The sequence below is a fragment of the Opisthocomus hoazin genome, chromosome 12 (assembly GCF_030867145.1).
Source record: "Opisthocomus hoazin isolate bOpiHoa1 chromosome 12, bOpiHoa1.hap1, whole genome shotgun sequence".
Classification (NCBI taxonomy): domain Eukaryota; kingdom Metazoa; phylum Chordata; class Aves; order Opisthocomiformes; family Opisthocomidae; genus Opisthocomus; species Opisthocomus hoazin.
In genome coordinates, this window is record NC_134425.1 from 18,759,723 (window position 1) to 18,779,888 (window position 20,166).

General features: G+C 38.9%; 2 protein-coding genes across 19 annotated transcripts in view; one reads left to right on the forward strand and one right to left on the reverse strand.

Annotated features, from left to right (window-relative positions):
* FTO (FTO alpha-ketoglutarate dependent dioxygenase) overlaps positions 1-13,993 on the reverse strand; it is a 251,628-nt gene extending 237,635 nt beyond the window's left edge. For 6 of the 8 annotated variants that reach the window (XR_012765343.1, XM_075433831.1, XM_075433825.1 and 3 more), the window contains exon 1: positions 13,874-13,993. Coding sequence is in view for 5 of the 8 variants with exons in the window: in XM_075433831.1 (XP_075289946.1) it covers positions 13,874-13,912 (39 nt within the window). In the remaining 3 variants the exon portion in view is untranslated. Of the gene's footprint in view, positions 1-13,271; positions 13,348-13,873 lie in introns of those variants that run through there. The other 2 variants (XM_075433827.1, XM_075433828.1) reach the window with 2 other exon arrangements.
* A 168-nt stretch (positions 13,994-14,161) lies between these two features.
* RPGRIP1L (RPGRIP1 like) overlaps positions 14,162-20,166 on the forward strand; it is a 77,621-nt gene continuing 71,616 nt past the window's right edge. For 8 of the 11 annotated variants that reach the window (XR_012765342.1, XM_075433786.1, XM_075433787.1 and 5 more), the window contains exons 1-4: positions 14,170-14,231; positions 14,863-14,887; positions 18,538-18,629; positions 19,400-19,544. Coding sequence is in view for 10 of the 11 variants with exons in the window: in XM_075433786.1 (XP_075289901.1) it covers positions 14,874-14,887; positions 18,538-18,629; positions 19,400-19,544 (251 nt within the window). In the remaining variant the exon portion in view is untranslated. Of the gene's footprint in view, positions 14,232-14,862; positions 14,888-14,943; positions 15,025-18,537; positions 18,630-19,399; positions 19,545-20,166 lie in introns of those variants that run through there. The other 3 variants (XM_075433788.1, XM_075433789.1, XM_075433791.1) reach the window with 3 other exon arrangements.

Below are 20,166 nucleotides of genomic sequence, written 5' to 3' on the forward strand. Positions count from 1 at the left end.
AAGAATTTTGCAAATTTATGGCATGCATATATACATACATGTATGTAAACACACATCTGAATGCATGCATTTTATACTCCATTTCAGACTAGGCACATATTAATGCTTTAGCGAAGACTAAAATAAAAGAGACTGTTAGTAAGCAGCAACAGCATTTAAGATTAAGAGCAAGAAGACCAAAGACTAAAGGATCTCCATGATACAATCTCATTTAGATCACCGCATCTGAACTGAGGTCTCTTGTAAATGACACTGCAAGCAGAAAAAAAATAAAGCCTGGTTCAAAAAGCACACAGAGAGTAAAAATACTATGGAAATAACACTCTTTTTGTTTCTAAGCAATCTAACCACCAACCACTTTCTATTATTTTATTGGTTTTACTATACCAGCATGAAGACGTTTTGAAATATGAAGAAAAAATAATTTTACAGCCACTTAGCAAGATTATGCTATTTTTATGCTTTGGATAGAAGTTATGAACAAGCTCTAGTGAATATCTGTTTTTTTTCAAGGTGATATTTGTATTTTGTGATGTCATTTTGATATACAATTTCAAATGCAAAGGAACTGGGATATTTTGAGAGAAGCAAACAGACATTTAAAATTCTTTAAAATAAATTACAGTTGCAGATGGCTTTTGCCCAAGTGAATAGTGAATATTACACTAAAGCAGGATATGACTCTTCCAAGCATGATGTAATTCAAAGTATTTGTCACTATATGATAGTCTGCATAAGTGATTTACCTACATACCAAGCCCAAGTTCCTAATTAATCCAGGGGTACAATTCCCATTCGTTAAATTAAGTATGAGGTTCAGCCCTGAATGTCTTCAGCATTCATTATCAGAAGATATAAGTACATCTGCCTGTTAAATATTTTCAACATCAAGCATTTATTCTATAGTGAATTTCAGCCTGACTCGTTATATTGAATTTTGATGCTCTCTTATGCACTGTATTCTGTACTCTAGGGAAAAATGACCATTTTACATCGGTTTAGATATCTTCTTTTTTATGATAAATTCTATCTTCTCTTCAACTCTTTCAAGACAAACAAAGTACCCAAAATAACCAACATTTCAGTCATTTTAAGTTTACACAACTGCTTTACAAATCACACAGCCTGACCTCCTTCTATAATATTACATTACAGCAAGATCCAAAATAACATTTCAGTTTGACAGCTAACCTCAGGCACCACTGGTCTAGTATCTCACTGCTTACACTGCTGGCTGAAAAGCTGATAGGATACGCAAGACAAGCTGAGAGTTTAACTGGCAGAGCTGTTCAAATCTAAATTGTGCTATTTGAAACTAAGACCACAGGAGACAACAGTTCACTTTTTACCATGGCAGCAGATTCAACCCCCTGGCCCTGTGAAAGTCATACGAATGCACGCACACAAAGTATCTCCCTATATTATGATCAAAGATGTATTCAACATACATTTTTTATGCACATTTGATCGTTCTGTTGACAGTCTTGGAAGTTAAATAATATGGATTGCTGCACATAGGTTTCAAACCTTGATGGAGCCCAACGGCAGGCTACTTTTGACAGTCAAATAATGACAAGCACATTGCATGGTGATGCCCGTCATTCATGAACATCTTGGCCTGCTCCAACCGTTGCGCAGCGACTAAGTGGACGGTCAAAGGTTAAGTTCGAAGAAGACAGCAATGAAGGGCAACTGTCATGCACCACTGAATACTGTGAGGCAGCAAGGAGTGGTTGTCTTCTGAAGAACATGCAAAATGTTCTCATTCTGTCCAGGCAGACACATATTTGAAGGTCCTAAATGAGACCACTGCCAATTCATGAAGAGCCCAACTGACAGCATGCCATTCAAACTGTCTCTCTCAAATTTGACTTTTTTTTTTTTTTATTTCAAATCACAAATGCATGCAAAGTGTAACGTTAAACAGAATTCCCAGCAGTTGTTTTAAGCAAGCCAGATTTGGCAGGGTAGGAAGGGTGAGGGGAAAGACATCTAAACTTTTTCCCTTCTCTTTCTTTTAATATTTAAGAGAAGTTCAATTATTTCACAGTAAATTCTTCCATTTTCTTGTAATAGCATGCATTTATTTCCAAAATTATATCTGTTGTACCTCTTTTTCTAAATATGACGGTTTCCTCCACTATTCAAAAGCAGAGCCTAACACCTTATAATCAGGGCTAACACAATCACCTGGAATTTTAATTCTGCATTTGTATATTAATATTGCAATAGGAGCATACATTAAAGTGTGTAAATAAATACTTTGCATCAGTCTCTAAATATCCTAAACATTTCCGTTACAAATGATACAATTACAGTATTTTCTGTTTGTTTAAAAGGATTGTTTTGTGTGGAGTTATGACTTGAACAGCATGATAAATAATGAAATTGCATTATTTAGCATAAAACATATACATCTTACTTTTAACCCATTGCAAGTAAAGATGTATATTTTTTACTTACACATTTAAATTATATGATCATATTCACGTTTGCCTCTATTAACATATAAAAGACTTCAGGAAAAATAGGAATACTTTTTTTATTAGATAAACAGAGATGCCACTCATCTTTCATATGAAAGAATGCTTGACACTAAGTTTAATCAGGCTGCCAAAGGATCATACGAGTTAGCTCTTTATGCCCTTTCCACGAACAGTCCATCTCTTCTGCACTTAGAGCGCTAAATACTGCCCTGCAACAAAACTGACCAACATGCAAAGTGCTTGTTTTTTTTTCTGGGTCACTGATATCATCCCACTTGTGACATTACTGCTTTATATCAATTTCTGTCACAATACCAACCATTAAAGACTCTATTCGCAAACTGTGCTTTGCAAACTAAAGAGAAAATGACTTATTATTTACAAGGAATATGTTTGGATCGTGAAGCATAAAACTATTTGCCGGTCACGTACACAGAGACACAAACACAGCACAAAATCTTTAAGGCAGGAACAACATTCATATGTTCTATTGCACAAGCCATACTATCAACACTTTTTAAATCATAGATAATGACCAACCTACTGTCACAATCACCATGAATGGCCTTCAGGAAGCCAGAAGCATAAAATCAAAATTCAACTTATTTTGGACCAAAGGACAGATTTCAAGGTTTTTCTACATAGGCAAGAGGGTTCTGTCTATAGCAGAAATGATGAATTTGGGGAAAGCTCATCACCATCTTTTATACTCTATGAGGGAGGGAGGGAGAAAAAAAAGCATACTTTAACTGTTCAAGGACTTGCTTGGTTACACATCCATTTTCCCCGGCTGCTTCTTCTTTTTCTGTCTTCTAATGAGGTTCAAATCAATTCAGAAGCACTTCTGTAGTTGTCCGAGATTTCCAGATCTGAAGTTCTGGATGTCCTGACTTCAGTCTTCACTGTTGAAGCGCGTAATGCTACTGTACACACGCAGCACCTCCTGACTCCTCCACGCCGAGCGGCACGGTGCATACGCACACACACAAGCTATTCCAGGTAGTCAAACCCTGCCCAAATGAACTGGACTTGCTGCGCACACACCATTCGGTCACAAGGAATTTAAGCAGTCCATCTGATCCCTATCATCCACCATCAACTTACTCCTGATAATTAGAAACTTAAAGTTTCTCTGTGTTTTAATTTCAATTTGTGGAAGAGGGAAAAATGCTTCCCTACTACAGAGATCTTTTGTGAGGATAAACTTCTGAAGTAATACGAGATGAGAAGATACGCTAAGGAGCCACAGGTTAGCACACCATATAATAAAAATACTTCAGTAACATAAAATATTTTTAAAACAGTCTCGGGAAGGCTGACCAATATCTACAGTTTATTAGGCTAGAACACCACTAAGAACCGTGTACTGTTATCAAGCACCACAACTTGCAACAGTCAAGTGATTATGAGAAGCTTTCTGAAGTATCAGTTCCTTGAGTCCGGAAATTTCATACAGCTTTCAACTCTTATTGGCAACAATACTGGAGAAAAGCTTATGGAACACAACCTGAAAATACAGATACGAAAACCGCAAAGAAACCCAGAACAACAACAAAGCTTTTTTAAAAGACAATCTTTTTTTTTTGTTTATTTTTTAAACATTGGGAAAAGGCAATTCTGCCCAGATGAAAGACAAAACGAAGTAAGAGAGACATAATACCTGCGTGTTAGATCTCCTGCTACATTACCTGTTGGTTATGGTTACCTAAGGAGCGTGCAGTATATCGTATACTAGCTAGAACATACAACACAAAATAGCTCTATTCCAAAATATACAGAAATTCCCCATGACATATTCAAGCAAAACTGATTAAAGAGGAAGACATTTAGGAATACAAGTGTTTACTAATGCAAGTAAAAGACTTCTGAGGTCTATTCAAGTGAAATATAAGGCTAGGAAATCAAAACATTGGTAGTACTCAATCTGCTTTTATCTCATTTTTGTTTAGGTATAAATGCTTTCCATAAACACTTTCCATTGAACCAAGATTGATAGTGCCCATATGTCTATATCACAGGACTATTTTTCAGACACCAGTGACAGAATTCACAAAATGAAAGACAGCGCATACCCGAAGGCTTCCATGTTGACAATGTGGAAGCTTAATAGCTTCTGTTCCAAGGAACGGGAGAAGTCTATGCAAACTAACATTTGTCCTATTACTTTTCCTCCTGAAAAGTTCTACTACCACCATTGCCCTGAAGTTCAAAATGAAACAAACCCACCAATCTGGTACATTTTTTACATTTCACATGTCAGAGGCAAAAACCAGTGCACTGAACGTCCATAACAGGTAACTGCCTACTGAACTAGTCACCACAGTAAAAAACCCAAACCAGAAGAGTTTCTCTTCCCTATTACCAAAGATGCAAGGAACCACACAACTGATTCAACTCCTCTTATTCTAAAGGATTGACAAGAGAATGGCTATAAAGCGGGGAATGGAACTGCCTTTTGATCCTATCTCCTATCAGGTCAGTTCCATTATATGCTGCAAATGTGAAATCTGAAATAACAAATTTAGTAAAAATTACCTTTTGGCTCCTACCTGGACAGGAGACACAAGTGGATTGTTTTGGATTTCCTAATAGCTGCAACACATAAAAAACTTTTCTTCTAAGTTTCAGAAAAACTCCAGGCTTAAAAAACCAGTTTGAAACTGATCAGAGCTTTGGTATAATATCCAGTGTTTTTATGTTACATATTAAAATATGCCACCTATGTGGTCTCAGAATACACAAAATACTCTAAATCTCTCATTGGAACACCTTTCCACAATTTTTCTGCCTACGCGTCTTGCAAAATGTTATGTTTGACAAATGCTGATTTTCTTTAAAAAACATTTTTAGAATTGTCTGTCTAAACTCTGACTCTAAATAAAGATTTCCAAACCCGAAAGATGGTCACTTCACTGTTGTTTATATGCACTGTTTATGGTGAAGGTCCCAAATAACTTTCTCCTACACAGCTTCTCTGGACTACATGATTTGTTGTGTTTTCATTCTCCGACTAGCTACATACAGATGCACCATAGCACACGGTTCAGTATTGTACCATCTGCAGTTGTTTGCCATCACACAATTCAGTTACCTGACAATCAGAAGATAATACAGCCAAATACAAATTGTTTCCAGATCTACAAGCTGCTGTTTAATTGATTCGCATAAACCTATCCTTTTGTACACAATCATCAGCCAGTCCTTTCCAAATACAGATGCACATTTCAAGGGGCCTACTGCTTTAAGACAGTCAGATTTTTAAAAGCTTCTTGCCCAACTCAAGAGCACATTCAACAGCAATAGAATTGGGCTTCTAAAGTCCTTTAAATGCTTGTGAAAATCCTACCTATTCCCATTCAGAGTTTAAAAAAAACAAAAGATCTATTAAATGTGTATTTCAACATGAATTTCACCATTTAAACTGTCAGAAGTATATGTAAGGCATATGACTCTACAGAGCAGTAACAGCAGTATTTTCCAATCCTCAAAGCTGCTTAAACTTATTGTTCACTTTTTGGAGATGAAAACCTTATCTGATCTTTGCCTCCATTTTTCCGCCCCTCAAAGCAGTACAATGCAACACTCATGATATTTCACTGGCAAGATCCAGTGCATGAAATCTTTGCACTCAAAACTGAGCACACAGCATGCATCAGAAATCAGAGGTTTTGCTTTCAGTAAAATCTTTTGCCGTTGTAGACTCGAGTCTCTCTGGTGAATCACAGGCAGAAGCTTCAGTAATGTTAGTATCTGTACAGAAACATGCAAATCAGACCCCAAATTTAACATTATGGGATGTCGGATTTCAATACAAATTCAAACCTTTGAACAGAATCAGCAACATATTTTAAACAGGTACCTTTTCAAGTATGCACTGCCTGAAGTACCAATTGCCTAGGGGTTATGAAATAATACTAAAAACTTTATAATCATTCATTGATTTTGTTTTGAGCATAGTATATCATTTGAATCCAATGGGAACATAAAGAGCTATTTGTGAGGTCAACCACAGTACAGACAGAGGCTGACATGATATCGATGGCAAGGTGGAAAGAAATTGCCAAATACAGCAGATCAATACCTCGTTTCACTGTTACAGCCTTCTGGAGACATAAAATATATATCTTTACAGCTACGAAAATAATAATAATGAAAGTTGGAGATAAATGCTTCCCTCAAGGTAAACTATTTGATTAGCTGAGGGCAAAGGTGACAACAGCAGTTACACTAAAGTAACTTTACAGTCTTAAATAAAAATGGTGGGATTAGCATTAGATAAAAGGGCAAAATGAAACTGAATAAGTTCTAGGAGACAAAGTCAAAAAAATGTTAAGCTAAACACAGTAGAGCAGAGTTTCCTTCCACAGTAAGACTCCAGTAACATAAAAAAGGCATTTTGAAATTACATTTCTATCAATATTTCTATCAATTTTTCCTATCGGTATTTTTTACAACATTTTCCTGTCCAGAAGGCTTCAAAGATATGTTGAATTTGTCCCCTACTTTAAATGCCTGTAAATATTCATAACCATGTTTTGCACTTCACTAGTGAGCCTAACAGAATGCAGTAACACACTATAGTTCTCAGTCTCAACAGAAGGGAAGAGGCTCATATGATATTTTGGATGCTCTTGGTCATTAAAGGGTAATAAAATAACATAAGAAATGGATGAATTCTTAAAATCATGAGTGTCCAATCCTGCTTCAGCTGAAGGCTGCATAAGTTTCATCACCAGCTGCACCGGGAACAGAAACAAGCTTTAGGCATTCACTGTCTGGCCTGTCTAGCTTTCACTAACGTGGGCCAGATGAAACAGAATCCTACCTGCTGTAAAAGGGTGAAAGTATAGTAATTCTTCATTAAATGTTTTCCAAATCTCTAAATAAAAGTGAAAGTAGGCCCAGTACTGCACCTCCAGCAGGGACACTCCCTTGTAGCTTCATTTCAAAAATGCCGACTTCCATCTGCAGCTTCTAAAATTATAAGCTAAGTTCAGAATCAGAAGACTACTGGGTCTGTGTGACCCTACATCTGAGACTACCTAGCTTTCTGAAGTTGAATCACCTGCTCACAAGTTCCAAGATTTCACTTCAGAATATCTTCACTAAAAACCAAAAATTCAATCCATGTGAAGTTTTATTTTCTACAGAACACAGGAAGGATTTCCACAATGTGCTTTCCCTCATTTTTGGGGGTAAATTTAATTTTCCTGAATGCCACAAGTTATAGAAATATTTGAAAAAGAATCTAAACAACTGTCATCATGTTTTTTTCATACACTGCCCCACTGGATTTGTAAATGATTGTTTTCTTTGTCTCAGTGTTGCTGTTTTAAGAGCATACTCATACAACATGTTTAATAACAGTCTAGTTGCAAATTTACTAAGACAACAGAAAACATTTACTTTCATCTTACATTTGGCAGTGTAGGTTTCAGCTGAGTAAGTGAACTCTGTCAAATCACCACATCATCACACAAGATGCTTCACTGTATGCATTTCTAGTCCGCTGTCTTGAAAATTATAGTGAAGAGGCTGTTCAATAAGGAAATTGGAATTAAAAAAGCAACATATGCTCTGTTCATAATCTTTATTAGGAAGGGGGGGGTTGGGAAATCAGTGTTCTGAGACAGATGAGGAATCAAAACCCCTGTAAAGGTATTGGTACTTTAATACCTTTTAGGAAATGTTAAGTCTCTCTAAATGACACAAGTTGAATCAGTTCAACTATGACAAAAAAAGAGAAAGCAGGGGGGTAATTAGGTAAATACACATGTTGTTCCTTTTGCCGGAGCAAAAATCTAATTGACACTACAACAATAACAACAAAAAAATTCCTAACATGCATGGAATGTTACTAAATTCTTTCAAATGAGCAACCAGTTATGTATCTCGTCCCACTTCTTGCCCCCCATAAGCTGGCAAGATCGCAATGGCTGTCATGTGGTAGGAGCCCACATTAATAAGTCTGATGAAAGGTCAGGGTTAATGGAACCATTTCATGCAGCCATGTCCTACGAGGCATTGTGTACCTGTAACAGCTGTTACACTTGTGGTACGCAACTGAGACAAAATTTCAGCTGGCTAGAGGCTATACAAGTAACAGACGTGAGTTTACAGTCTTAACATACAACACTATGAAAAAATAGGCGGGGGGGGAATAAACTTTCCCAAGAGCGCATATTCGGATACGGAATATGCACAGCGGCTCCCATACAACTGCCTCGTGTAGTGGGTCACAAGGATCAAAGTAACCTGAAGACCTTTAGACCTCTGGCATTTGACTTCTCTTGTATTACTCTCATACACAACAGCCTCACAGGCCACCATCAACAAAACACAAATTAGTTTTCTCAGTATCCATGCTCCTCGCATCCTTAGCTCCAAGATCTTGGAAGATTCTACTATGTGAAGCACAGATCTGTTCTTATTTACAGAAAAACAAGAGACTGAATGTAAAACAACATATTTAATACATCTGCAGAGCCTAAAGTACCAATATAATTCAGAGCAGCAAGATAGACACACACTTCTTAATTAAGTGGGTGATGTTCTAGTTAAAACAAAAAGACAACCCAGGGCCATAACTAAGATTAAGCACGCGCTCTTTCAAAGGAAGCTCCTACTGTCATCAATATAAAGCCTTTAAATCACAAAAAACAAACCATCTCATAGTCTGTATTCAACAGTAAGTAGAAAGTCAGGGCACAGACTGATTTGGATTAACACATTTTCAGTTATAACAAGTAATTTTACAGAGGATTAGTATCTTGATGGTCTGATCAATACTAGGCACTGCTGCTATTACAGATGAAGAGAAAATTACCCCTCCAGTAATAAAGTGTGTATGTCTTGGTTCTCCTTCATTTGCTGAGTCCATTACTGTAATGGTTTCAGCATTAGCAGCTGAGGCAATTTAAGCAGCAGGAATGTGATGAATTTAAAAGCAAGGAGCATTTGCCACTCATTCTTTTTTGTATTTTATTCTGCATATGCAAGGCTTCTACCTGACCATTTCCAACATACAAATCACGTGTTATGTGACTATCAACACTATTTCTTAATTATTGTCTCATTAATAATGGGAAGGGCCAATAATGCGATCACCACAAAAATTGCTGCTGGCATATTGGTTGCTGATTCTGCTAAAACCTGCATACCATTTACCTAAGCAGAAATATGACATGACAAGAAGCTTATTTAACTGCATCTAAGCTGTTTCATTAATTTTCCTAAATTCAGCTTCTAAAAGAATCTATTTAACCTGTCAATTAGAATATTTTACAGGTTTTTATATCTTGAGGCAGAACAGTAACAGGAAACAAGAAATTAATGTAATATTTGAACAAGCTCTGATAAGACAATGTTAAAGTTTATATACTTCATTGCATTGTACGGGTGACATTTTTCAGCATTAATCCTAAAATCATTCCCCTGCTCTTAGGTGCTCTTAGAATACTTGCCTATTTTCCCCTGAGTATTAATATGTTCAAGCACCCTATTTTATCTCGTAAATATAAATTATTTTCCAGCCAGCAAAAATGAGGACGATGCAGGAAATGAGACTTCTCATTGAAATCTCAGCCAAAGCACTGTATATTCCCTTTGCCTTCTTGTAAATAAAATACATGCAGAGCTTTGTGGTATTTAAAGCTTCGTATTTCCTTGCCACTTTGTCTAAGTTGTCTCACAAATGTGAAACTCCACATGAATACCTCTGTAAAAGCCCTTGTGAATATTCAGATATGTGCATATTGATGCATTTATTATTTGTATAGTAGTAACTTTATTGGATTGGGGTCCCAGCTGTGCTGGGAGCTGTACAAACAGAACAGTAATGTCTGTGGAATACATTCTCTGTAGTCAATTCTGGTTTCACAGTAATGTGAATTAGCATAAACAGCTACATGAGGTAATTGTGAACTAGGCTTAGTGGTCTATTCCAAAGGCCCATAAATGTAATCCTGTTAAAGTAAAAGAAAATAATATTCTAGACTAGTTGAGTATCTTTCACCAGGTTATGACATAGGATCTTAATATGCAAAAACTGGCAGGAGGAAGCATATAAAGGTAGTTACTAGAACTTGGCATCTGTCACACAGAAGCTTAATGAAGAAAAAAAACTTTGACTAAGTAAGTCTTGAAAACAGTCTTACATCAAGGATGAACGTTTTTAACTAACTGTGAATATTCATCAAGACAATAAAAGTTCTAAAAGCAAAACAGCTTTCTTCACAAGTTTAAAAGAAGAAAATAGTTTAAGTAAACTAGCAAATAAGAGGTTTATGTGGTACCTTTTCTTCACCCAGCCAAAGTTTCCTGCAAGCTAAAACACTGACCAACAGTGTAAAGAAAAAAAGAATCAAAATAACTAAAAAGAATCAAAATAACTAATCAAAAATGAACTCAAAAACCAACCAAACACAAGACACAGCCCCAGTGGACTGTTTCATTAAACTGCCTTTTGAGCTAAGAAGCAACATCTACTCAAACAGCTCTGGTTTTCTGCACAGAAGTAATACTTGCAACGAGGAAGATCAGAGGAGCTGACAGCACGCAACATCTCTAAAGATGTCTTTAGAAACTTCAGAATAATCATGTTTTGCTATCCACTTCAGACTCAGAGAAATATTCCACAGGACACTAGCATCCGCAACATTGTGTTTAAGACAGGTGAGTAATTAACTTCTGGCTATTGCTTCCCAACTTTTTTCAGACCCTCTTCCACAGCATGAATTTGCATCCTCCTACTCATGGGCTTGGACCACCAAACACTAGCATGAACAATTTCATTTTTGCTACACACTCAGTCTTACTCAATCCAATTGAGTGATCTGCAAAGTGGAAATTGCTGTATGACATCACTGCACTCTGAAAATTTCTACCACATGTACTTTGAACAGAAATGTTCTTCTTAAACAGCATAAATCAAAACTTTCTATGCACATGAAAATTTGAGTGAGGGAACAGCTCATCACATATAAGAAACACACTGCATAATTACAAAGCAAAAGCCAATCACTGGGCTTCTGATAGACAGCATTTAACTGTACACAATTATAGCAAACCAAGAACTTTTATTCAGGATTTAATTCTCCGTAACAGAGACACTGCCAGCAGATACATAATCCAAACCAGTTTCTCTGTCCAACCACTTCCCTCTCATTAGTAGGCCTCATAAATCTTACTCTCCAGAAGAGGCTGGGTTAACCTCACTAATATTTGGTTTGCTATGAAATATTTTGATCAGGACCTAAATGGAAGTCTTGGCAGAACTACTACAGTAAATACATGCTTCCTTTGCCTTCAGCATTTCTTAGGTGAGCAACATCAGCGAACAACGGTTAAACCCAGGGACTGAAGGACAAACTGGCATAGTGGCCAGGAGCCCAAAGAAAACATTTCTAACTAAGTTGTATAAAATAATACCAGTATGAGTGTGCCCCCGTAAAAAGAAAGCATACATTTCTTCTTATATAATCCCTCCTCTTCCCATTGCTGCCTTCACCTTTGACATACTTTTTTCTAAGACCTTCTACAGGCTCCTTTTGTTTCATTTTCAATATACTCCAAGCTTCTCCCAAGCAGTACCCAACTTACAACATCCCCCTAAGGCATCCCACATGTATTCACACCTTCAAATTCTCTATAAGGATCTCTTCTTAATTTTCATCCTTCTCTGTTTGTGCACCTATAACATCTAGCTGCATCTAAGGCAGTACTCTTCAATTTCCTTGAGTTATTCTTACACCTTGCTCCTCTGATACCTCTTCAAGTGCCTTGTCCTGCTACAGCCTTAGCCAGTGTAGTTCACAGTTCCATCCGTACTCCCTCACATACATCCCTGAATGATTATCTTATCAACAGCAATTATTCTCCTAATGCAAATGATTCCCAAATATGTTTGGGATATACTGCAAAGACAAAAGCCCTTGGATGGATAGCATAAATTTACAGGCTAAAGAAGTATGGGTTGGGTTTCCTCCTGCCACGTAATTACATTGGATTGGATAGGACAGCTTACATCTGCATGTATTTTCACATATATAGGAAAAGCAGAACACAAACAAAACGCTGAAGTTACTGTCCTTCAGCAACAAGGGACAGCAAAAAGACTAACCATAATATGACCAGGTTGGCCTTAAAGAGCTGTTAAGAGTCTTGCTACTGTGAACAGGCTTTAAAGTTATTTTTCTATTAAAATATTTAGTTGCAAACTTAGGTCAGACCTTTTCCCTGGCCCTGTAGTGCAATAATTTTTAATGTTAAATAGTAAATTAATAGCAATACCGAAACCCATATACTCTGTATGCCAAGACAGGTGAACCACATTATAAATCTAGAAGAAGCCTTCCAAGATGGTAACAGCATTAGCCCTCCTTTCACTAACATCACTAAAAGCAGCATTATGCTTTCAAACAATTAATTTACTGCTTCTCTATACTACTACTCTGTAAAAACAAAACAAAACAAACAGCAGAGGTACAACCACCATCAAGAGCTGCAGTCAAATATTGTACAACGTGGTAGAAACCAGCCCTTCAAAGGCACCTGAAACAACAAAACTTTCAGCAATGCTATCTGGTACACAAACAGCGCAACTACACCTTCACTCTAAGCATGCAATAGCATTGCATCTGAACACGTCATCATGAAAAAACGTTCTAAAGCTCGGGTGCTACAAGAGACTTAAAAACGTTTATTTAGGTTAGGGCTTGATGTAGACTAAGAGTACTTTTCAATTAAAAAAAAAAAAAAAAAAAGCACAGTCAAATAATGCATCACCTTACTGAGAAAGCTCTGAGACACCCAAACAGATATTCACTTGTGTAAGTTTCCCATACAACACCGCAGAATTCCCTCTTAAACGGAAAGACCTTGCCCAGACGGCAAAAACCTTTATGACCAGCTACGGCCGCAGCTGCGCCAGGCTCCTCTCTTTCCAGGGATGGGGAACCCGAGATGCCCAAGTCCCTCAGAGCACCGCGGCGGAGCCGGCCCGGCCGCAGGCTCACCGGCCGACCGCCGCCCTCCCGCCCGGCCCCGGCGCCGCTCCACAGGCAGGGCGCGCTCAGCCCAGGGGCTCAGAGCCGCACGCCAGGGCCGGGCCGGGCCGTACCGTGCCCTGCCAGGCGGCCGCTGCCGCCGGCCCTCCCGCAGCCGCTGGAGAGCCTGGGGACGGGGCGGCCGCTGCCTGCGCCCGCAGCACCAGCCTTTCCGGCCGTCTGCGCGCCTACGGCACCTCAGGACGGCCTCGGAGTCCCGTCACACGGAGCTCCCGCTCCGGCACCGGAGCCCGGGCGGGCTCGCTCTGTCCCGCGCAGCCCCACGAGCTGCAAGCACCCTTCCTGAGGGCCGCGGGGGAGCGAGAAGCAAAGAGGAGGTACCTTCAGCTCCTTCTCCCGCTCCCCTGCTCGCCTCTTCATGGTGCCGCCTCACCGCCCGCCGCAGCAGCAGCAGCAGAAACCGTCCACCCCGCGCTGTTCCCGGCGGCACCAGCCCGACTCGCAGCTTCTAGGGCGACTACAGCTCCCGGCAGGCACCGCGGCACGGGCGCCGGAAGCAGGTGGCGAAACGCGGCGGTAGTCCCGCGCGTGGCGCGGCGGCGCTGCCCGGGCCCTCCGCGAACTACAGCTCCCAGCAGGCAGCGGGGCCCCGTCGTCCCGGAAGTGGAAGGGTTTGGTTAGCAACGGAGGCCGGTACCAACAGAAGGCTGAGAGGAGGCTTTAGGACTGGCGGGGAACTGTGAGTACGGGGGAAGCTTCTCTTCCTCTGGGGCCCGGCGGGGAGGGCAGCGGTACTGGAGCGACTCGGGGGGGTGTGGTGCCACGTCCCGAGGCGGGGGCCTCGCCGAGGAGCGGGGCTGGCGGAGGTCGGTGCTCTCCCGCGCCGAGAGGGAGCTCCTGGAGCGGTTGTTTCAGACCTGCGAGGCTCCCTCGCACGCAGCTGAGCGCCTGCGGGAGAAGGCGGGGCGCCTCCCCGCTTTGTAAAAGTAGCCCTGTAGCTCTTCTCAGTTTCGGTCTCCGTTATGTCCGTAAAAAGGCCGCTGGGCTCAAGCGGGAGCGGTGTTCCTGTGCCCGAGGGCGGGAAAAAGCGGGGGGTGTGGGCGTTCCGTCGTGAGGCGAACGCCGCCTTCCTGCCCCGCCCCGCCCTGCCCCCGCCGGGCGCCGAGGGAGCTGAGGAAAACTTTGGCAACCACTGGTGAAATATGTTGAAGGCGAGACACGGTTGTTTTGCTTTTTCTGTGTTGCAGTGGGGCTGAGGGGTCTGTGAGGCGTTTCTTCCCTCAGACTGCAGCAGGATGTGGTGGTCTCATTTGCTAATACCTTCCCTATCTTCTTGCTTTTTTTTCCTTTCCACCTTCTAAAACTTACAGCACTGCAACAGATGATGTTTGAAAGGTATGTCTGTATACTCCTACCAAGTAATAAATGAGATTATTTTAAATGACAAGCCCAACAGAATGCAAACATTTAACTTTAAGGAATCAATAGAGGAAGAATGTAGCCTGGAAATGCTTTGTGACAGGCTAAGACAGGTGGGTGGTCTGGCTCTCACCTCCTTCCCTCCTTCCCTCCCTCCTTCTTTTATTTTTTGTCTTCTTTTTTTTTTCCTATTCTTACCTCTACCAGAGAAGTGGGGTAGAATTTTGTAAGAAAAGCATCATCTTGGCCACGGCCAAGACTCATGAAACTCTAAGTTCATGTTGAAACAATTAAATAACTGTTGTAGTTTTTAAGATTTCACTGGTAACTGTCCCTTCTAGCCCCACTGGCTGAGAACTTTTGGAAGTTTAGGTAATCCCTTTTGCTACATTTAAATGATGCTGGGAGAACAGTACGCTTCTGTGAGTTATATAAGAATTCAGAATTAAAGCATGAGCTTTGAGATGAGACTTTAAGTATTTATGCTCATTACTATCTGGTCTTGCACAACACTGTAAACTTGTATGCAATTTTTTGTAGTAATTTGTCAGATACAGGTGGTGATTGCACCAGTTTTGTAAGTAGTGCAGCGTGTAAGAAAGTTACAATGTCTTCAACTTCAGTAACTATATCTAAAATTCTTGCTTATACCAATCTTGAAATTCTTATCGGTTAATCCCAGAGATATGGAAAACTTTTTTCTTTGTATGTGAACTACTTTTATCTTACTTTTTAGGAACAAAAAGTGCTGAAGTGACAGTAGAGTAGCCTTTCTTGGAAATAAAAACTGTTTTTAAGTTGTTGAGGTTCAGCATGGCATGTGGACCTGTCTAGATGCAAATATAAATTTATATATCTTTTGCTTTATTATGCTTTACTTTAGGAAGTGCTGGACTCTTGAGTACAATCACTTTTGTAGCAGTGTCGCTGTATAACTTTGTCAGATTTAATCACTTTGGAAATGCTTTCCAAAGAAGTAATTTGGAACTCTGTGGAGAAGTCTCATATGTTTCTAGAAATAATGCTGGAACTCTTGACTGCCAGTAAAGTACTTTTGTTTAAGTGTTTGTGATTGACACAGAGGTAATATTGGAAAAGTAATTGTAATATATGTAACACGTGATTCGCTGTTTGAAGTGGCCTGTCTCAGAGAAGAAGCATAAATGATGGTTGTTAGTGATTGTTAAAGACATAGGTGGTTCCTATGTTATGAATGAGGCAAATAAATTGCCAGGCTAAATTCAAAATCTGTAATTATATTTTGCCTCCTTAAAACCTGGAGGCAGGTTTGTACTATTTCTATCTAACACCACTCTTCTGCATAAAAGCAGTTATTTTTTGTGTTTTTTTCCTTTTCCTGTGGCCCAGGACAGAAAACAAAGCTGAATACTTAATTTCTGTCACTTTGTAATGAAAATGAAACAACTTCTTCCTTCTACTTTTGAAAATGTCACCTTTCTGAGTTTTTTGGACTTTAGATTTATAGCCAATTTTGTTTTGTCACTTGTCTTCAAATCATGTCATGTTGCCAATAAAAACTGGTTTTCATGTACAGCCCTGCTATATTTATTTGCTTACAACTGAAATATTTCTGTGTTTTTGCTGCAGCCAGTAATGGATTGCTAATGACAAGGGGGGGTGGTGTTTATTTGAAGAACAAGCTTGTATTGTTATGTCTTTGGTTTTTTAAATGAATGGTTTTCCTTCACACTGAAAATGACAGGTAGATATCCGTAGCAAAGTTTCTTTAGCAACTGGAAAATAATGAAAAACAGTAATGTCTGCCTGTTCCTATTACTATGCTAGAGTTTTTGAAGCTTGATTTTGATAGATCACAAACCTTGAGGAGTTGTGCTGATAAAATATTTGTTTAGCTCTTGATTTCTCTGAAATTTGCCAAAATAAATCCTGTCATTTTTGATTTGTGAAGACTAAGATAACCACATTCTAGAAAGACATATAATGGTAGCATCTTGTCCTTCATGAACCAAATTTGAGTTGATTATCTAGAGATAAAGGTTTCTGATTCACTTTATTCTTAGTTTTTGTAGTGATATTGATACAGGGGCACACAACAACAACCACAATAATGAACCTAGACCTGAGTGAAGTCAATGACTGCAGATAGCACTAATTTAACAAATCACAGAAAAGTTTTGAGGAATTTGTGTGAATAACGCAAGAAGAGCTGAGAACACTGAGGAGCTGGATTCCAGCTGATATGTATGTCATTAGAATTGTGCCATGGATTACAATGGCTGCATGCCTTGGACATCAATGTCACAAAGTGTCATTCTCTGTTTCTGTGACTGACAACATCGAAACGGCAACCTTATTGCTAATCTCCAAGTGTAGATCAGATGTTTCAGCAGTCGTGACAAGGAAACATTTGTTCCATATAAAAGAAAAATGTGTTCAGGTTGTCCAGCAAAAGCTGGAAATAGTACTTTATCCTAAATTTTAGTGACGAAAAAAACCAAAAGATTGAAAGCAAAATTGACTTGTCAGAAATGAAACTTTCATTGATCCTTTTCATTCCTTTTGGACAGAGTCATAAGGAGACTTGTTTATGATAGAACACTTTATTGGTAGAAGATAGTCTTATCTTTAGCAGAAGTTTTGGTTATGTGACAGTTCACAGATACTTCATGAAATGTCTGTGGATTGTACTGTGTCACTTTTGTCCTCTGAGGCAGGTCTTTAGTAACACCACTGTTAATTTCCCAGTGCTTTCCTCGATGTTTTTTGATTCACTAAGGATTTATATCACCTGAAGGCTCTAACAATAGGGGAAAAAAAGACCATCCAAAGCAGTTCATGTGTCTCTTTTGCATGCTGTTTCAGCCTTACTTGACTCTATGGCCAACATCTAAATTTCTGCACTGGAAAAGAAGAAAGAGTTTTTAACAAGTATCTTCATATATTACACTGAAACAAATGTACTACTTTCTCACATTAATACTTTCCTAATGTCACTTTGTCATGTAGCTAAGCTTTCTGTTGCCTTAAGAAAGAAATGTGTTCGGATTTATGAGAATAATTCACAGGAGATTCTCTGTCTTAGAAAGTAATTTCTCTTACGACAGTGATTGAAAGAAGACTAAGATAATGGTAGGCAACACTGAAATGACTTCATAACCCCCAGAATATCTGTTTCAAGGAGTCTCATTCGAAATGTGGAGTATGGCATTACTCATCTACAAGTTGATGCCTTAAGCTTTGACCTGTCTTAAAATGAACAAACAAACAATTAAAAAACCAAACAAACAAACCCTGTAGGTCCCTCTCCCACACGCGCTTATCCCAAAGATTGCTGAAGACAACAGAACTAGAGCTTAAAAAAGCTAATTCTACATACATTAAATACAATTGGAGCTATTGCATAACAAAGAAGCCATATTTTGTTCACAGCTTTAAACTGGCATAACATTAAACTTGAAAGTTGAGATTGTCCTCCGAATGATGCAGTTAACATAGGAGCATTTACAGGAATGTACGAGCCTGTCATTTGAGTGAATTTGTCATTACTTTCTCCTTCATTTTATGTGATGTACCATAGTTTATTCTAGTCTTGCAGTTTAAGTTACAGGTGGAGAAGAATTTCATTTGAATTTTGTTATTCGCAGGTATGCCATGTCTATTTCAGCTGATGAGACTGTGGGGGACCTGCCTGTGAGAGATGTAGGTCTAACTCTAGCTGGAATTGGAGGATTACAAGGTTTGTACCAGCTGCTGTTTATTACAGTTACAGACTTTGATGCGTGGCTTCTTTAGTTTCTTCCTAAAAATGTTTCTGACGTTCTCACTCACAAATTTAAGTTCAAATACCATTCAAAATCTGGGTTAAATTTTGACAGACACTATGACGCATTCTGTGTTCACATTGCTTGTTGTAAGAGGGGAGTTGCTGTGAGATGCCTAAAACTGGAAATCTCATGGACTTAGTATTTCTCTCTCCAGAAGAAAAGAGGACTTTTTTTGCTGAATCAAGGACAAAGCCAGACCCATTTAACAAAATAGGAAGCAAAAGTACTGTGCAAATCTGAGCAGTTACTCAGCTGCAGTTAGAATGGAACTACTGGATTTATTTGAGTAAATTTACAGAATTATGAGTTAATCTTTCCAAGCTTCAAGAGATTATGTTAACTTTGAAACAGATTAGAAAGCATCTCTGTGGTAATGATCATATTAAGTAGTATGTTTGACAGTATCTTGCTACTTGCTAAACTATTTACTTTATATTGTCTAGTAGATAATCAGTTTGTTGTATCATTTGAATTACTGTATCTGTAAGAGGGAGGAAAAAGGAAGTGATTAATATGTCAATAAATCTGAAAACATGAATCATCAGGCTCATACAAGTGTAAAATATCAAAGTACTTGAAAACTTTAATTATTGTTTTCTCAGTATTTCAAAATGAATTAGACCTTGGATTGCATGTTGTTGAATGTATTGAAGATAATTTAAAGTTGTCTTGGTTCGGGTAGAATCATCAAATACACGGAATATAAAAGCTCGACAAGCTGTATTACGAATCACTCGAAAGGAACTGGAAGACAGATTTCTTCGTTTACGTGATGAGAACATCTTACTCAAACAACATGCAAATAAGCAAGAGGACAAAATTAAAAGGTGTGGGGTTTAATGTTTTTATTTTAGCTCACAATAACACTTTTTCCCTTTAAAATCAGCAAAATAAAAATCATGGTGATTTATCTCAGAGCACTTTTTAAAGCAGTAGCAGAAATCACTCATTGGAATGCATTTTTGTATTGATTTCTGGTTCTCTCTGTGGTGTGTGGGATATTTTTTGCAATGGACAGTGTTAGATCTCCATGTAGAGAGGTACACTGCTATCCACCACTTTGGAGTTGGTACCTTGGGTAAATTCAGACTTATTATTAAACTTAGTGCCATGCTGCCAAACCAGCCTGGACTCGGCAGAGCTGTTCGTGGTGTTATTGTATTTTGGGAGAGCTAATTAATCCGAAAACACTGTGACTGTGTGTTCACATTGTGCTGTACTTAAGCTAATAAAATTTTGGTGCATCTAAGCTCCCTTCTGGTCAGAACCTAACCAATTCATGAAAGGGCATCTGAAGATACTGCCTCTGAGGATGGAACTATGTCATACTTTTCTGAAGCCCAAAACATTCTTTCCTCAGTATTCCTCAGTATTTCCTCAGTATTCAGTCCGTCAGGATCAGTTGACCAGCGTGATGTAACTTCCATCTTTTCTGTCTGGCTACTGTCA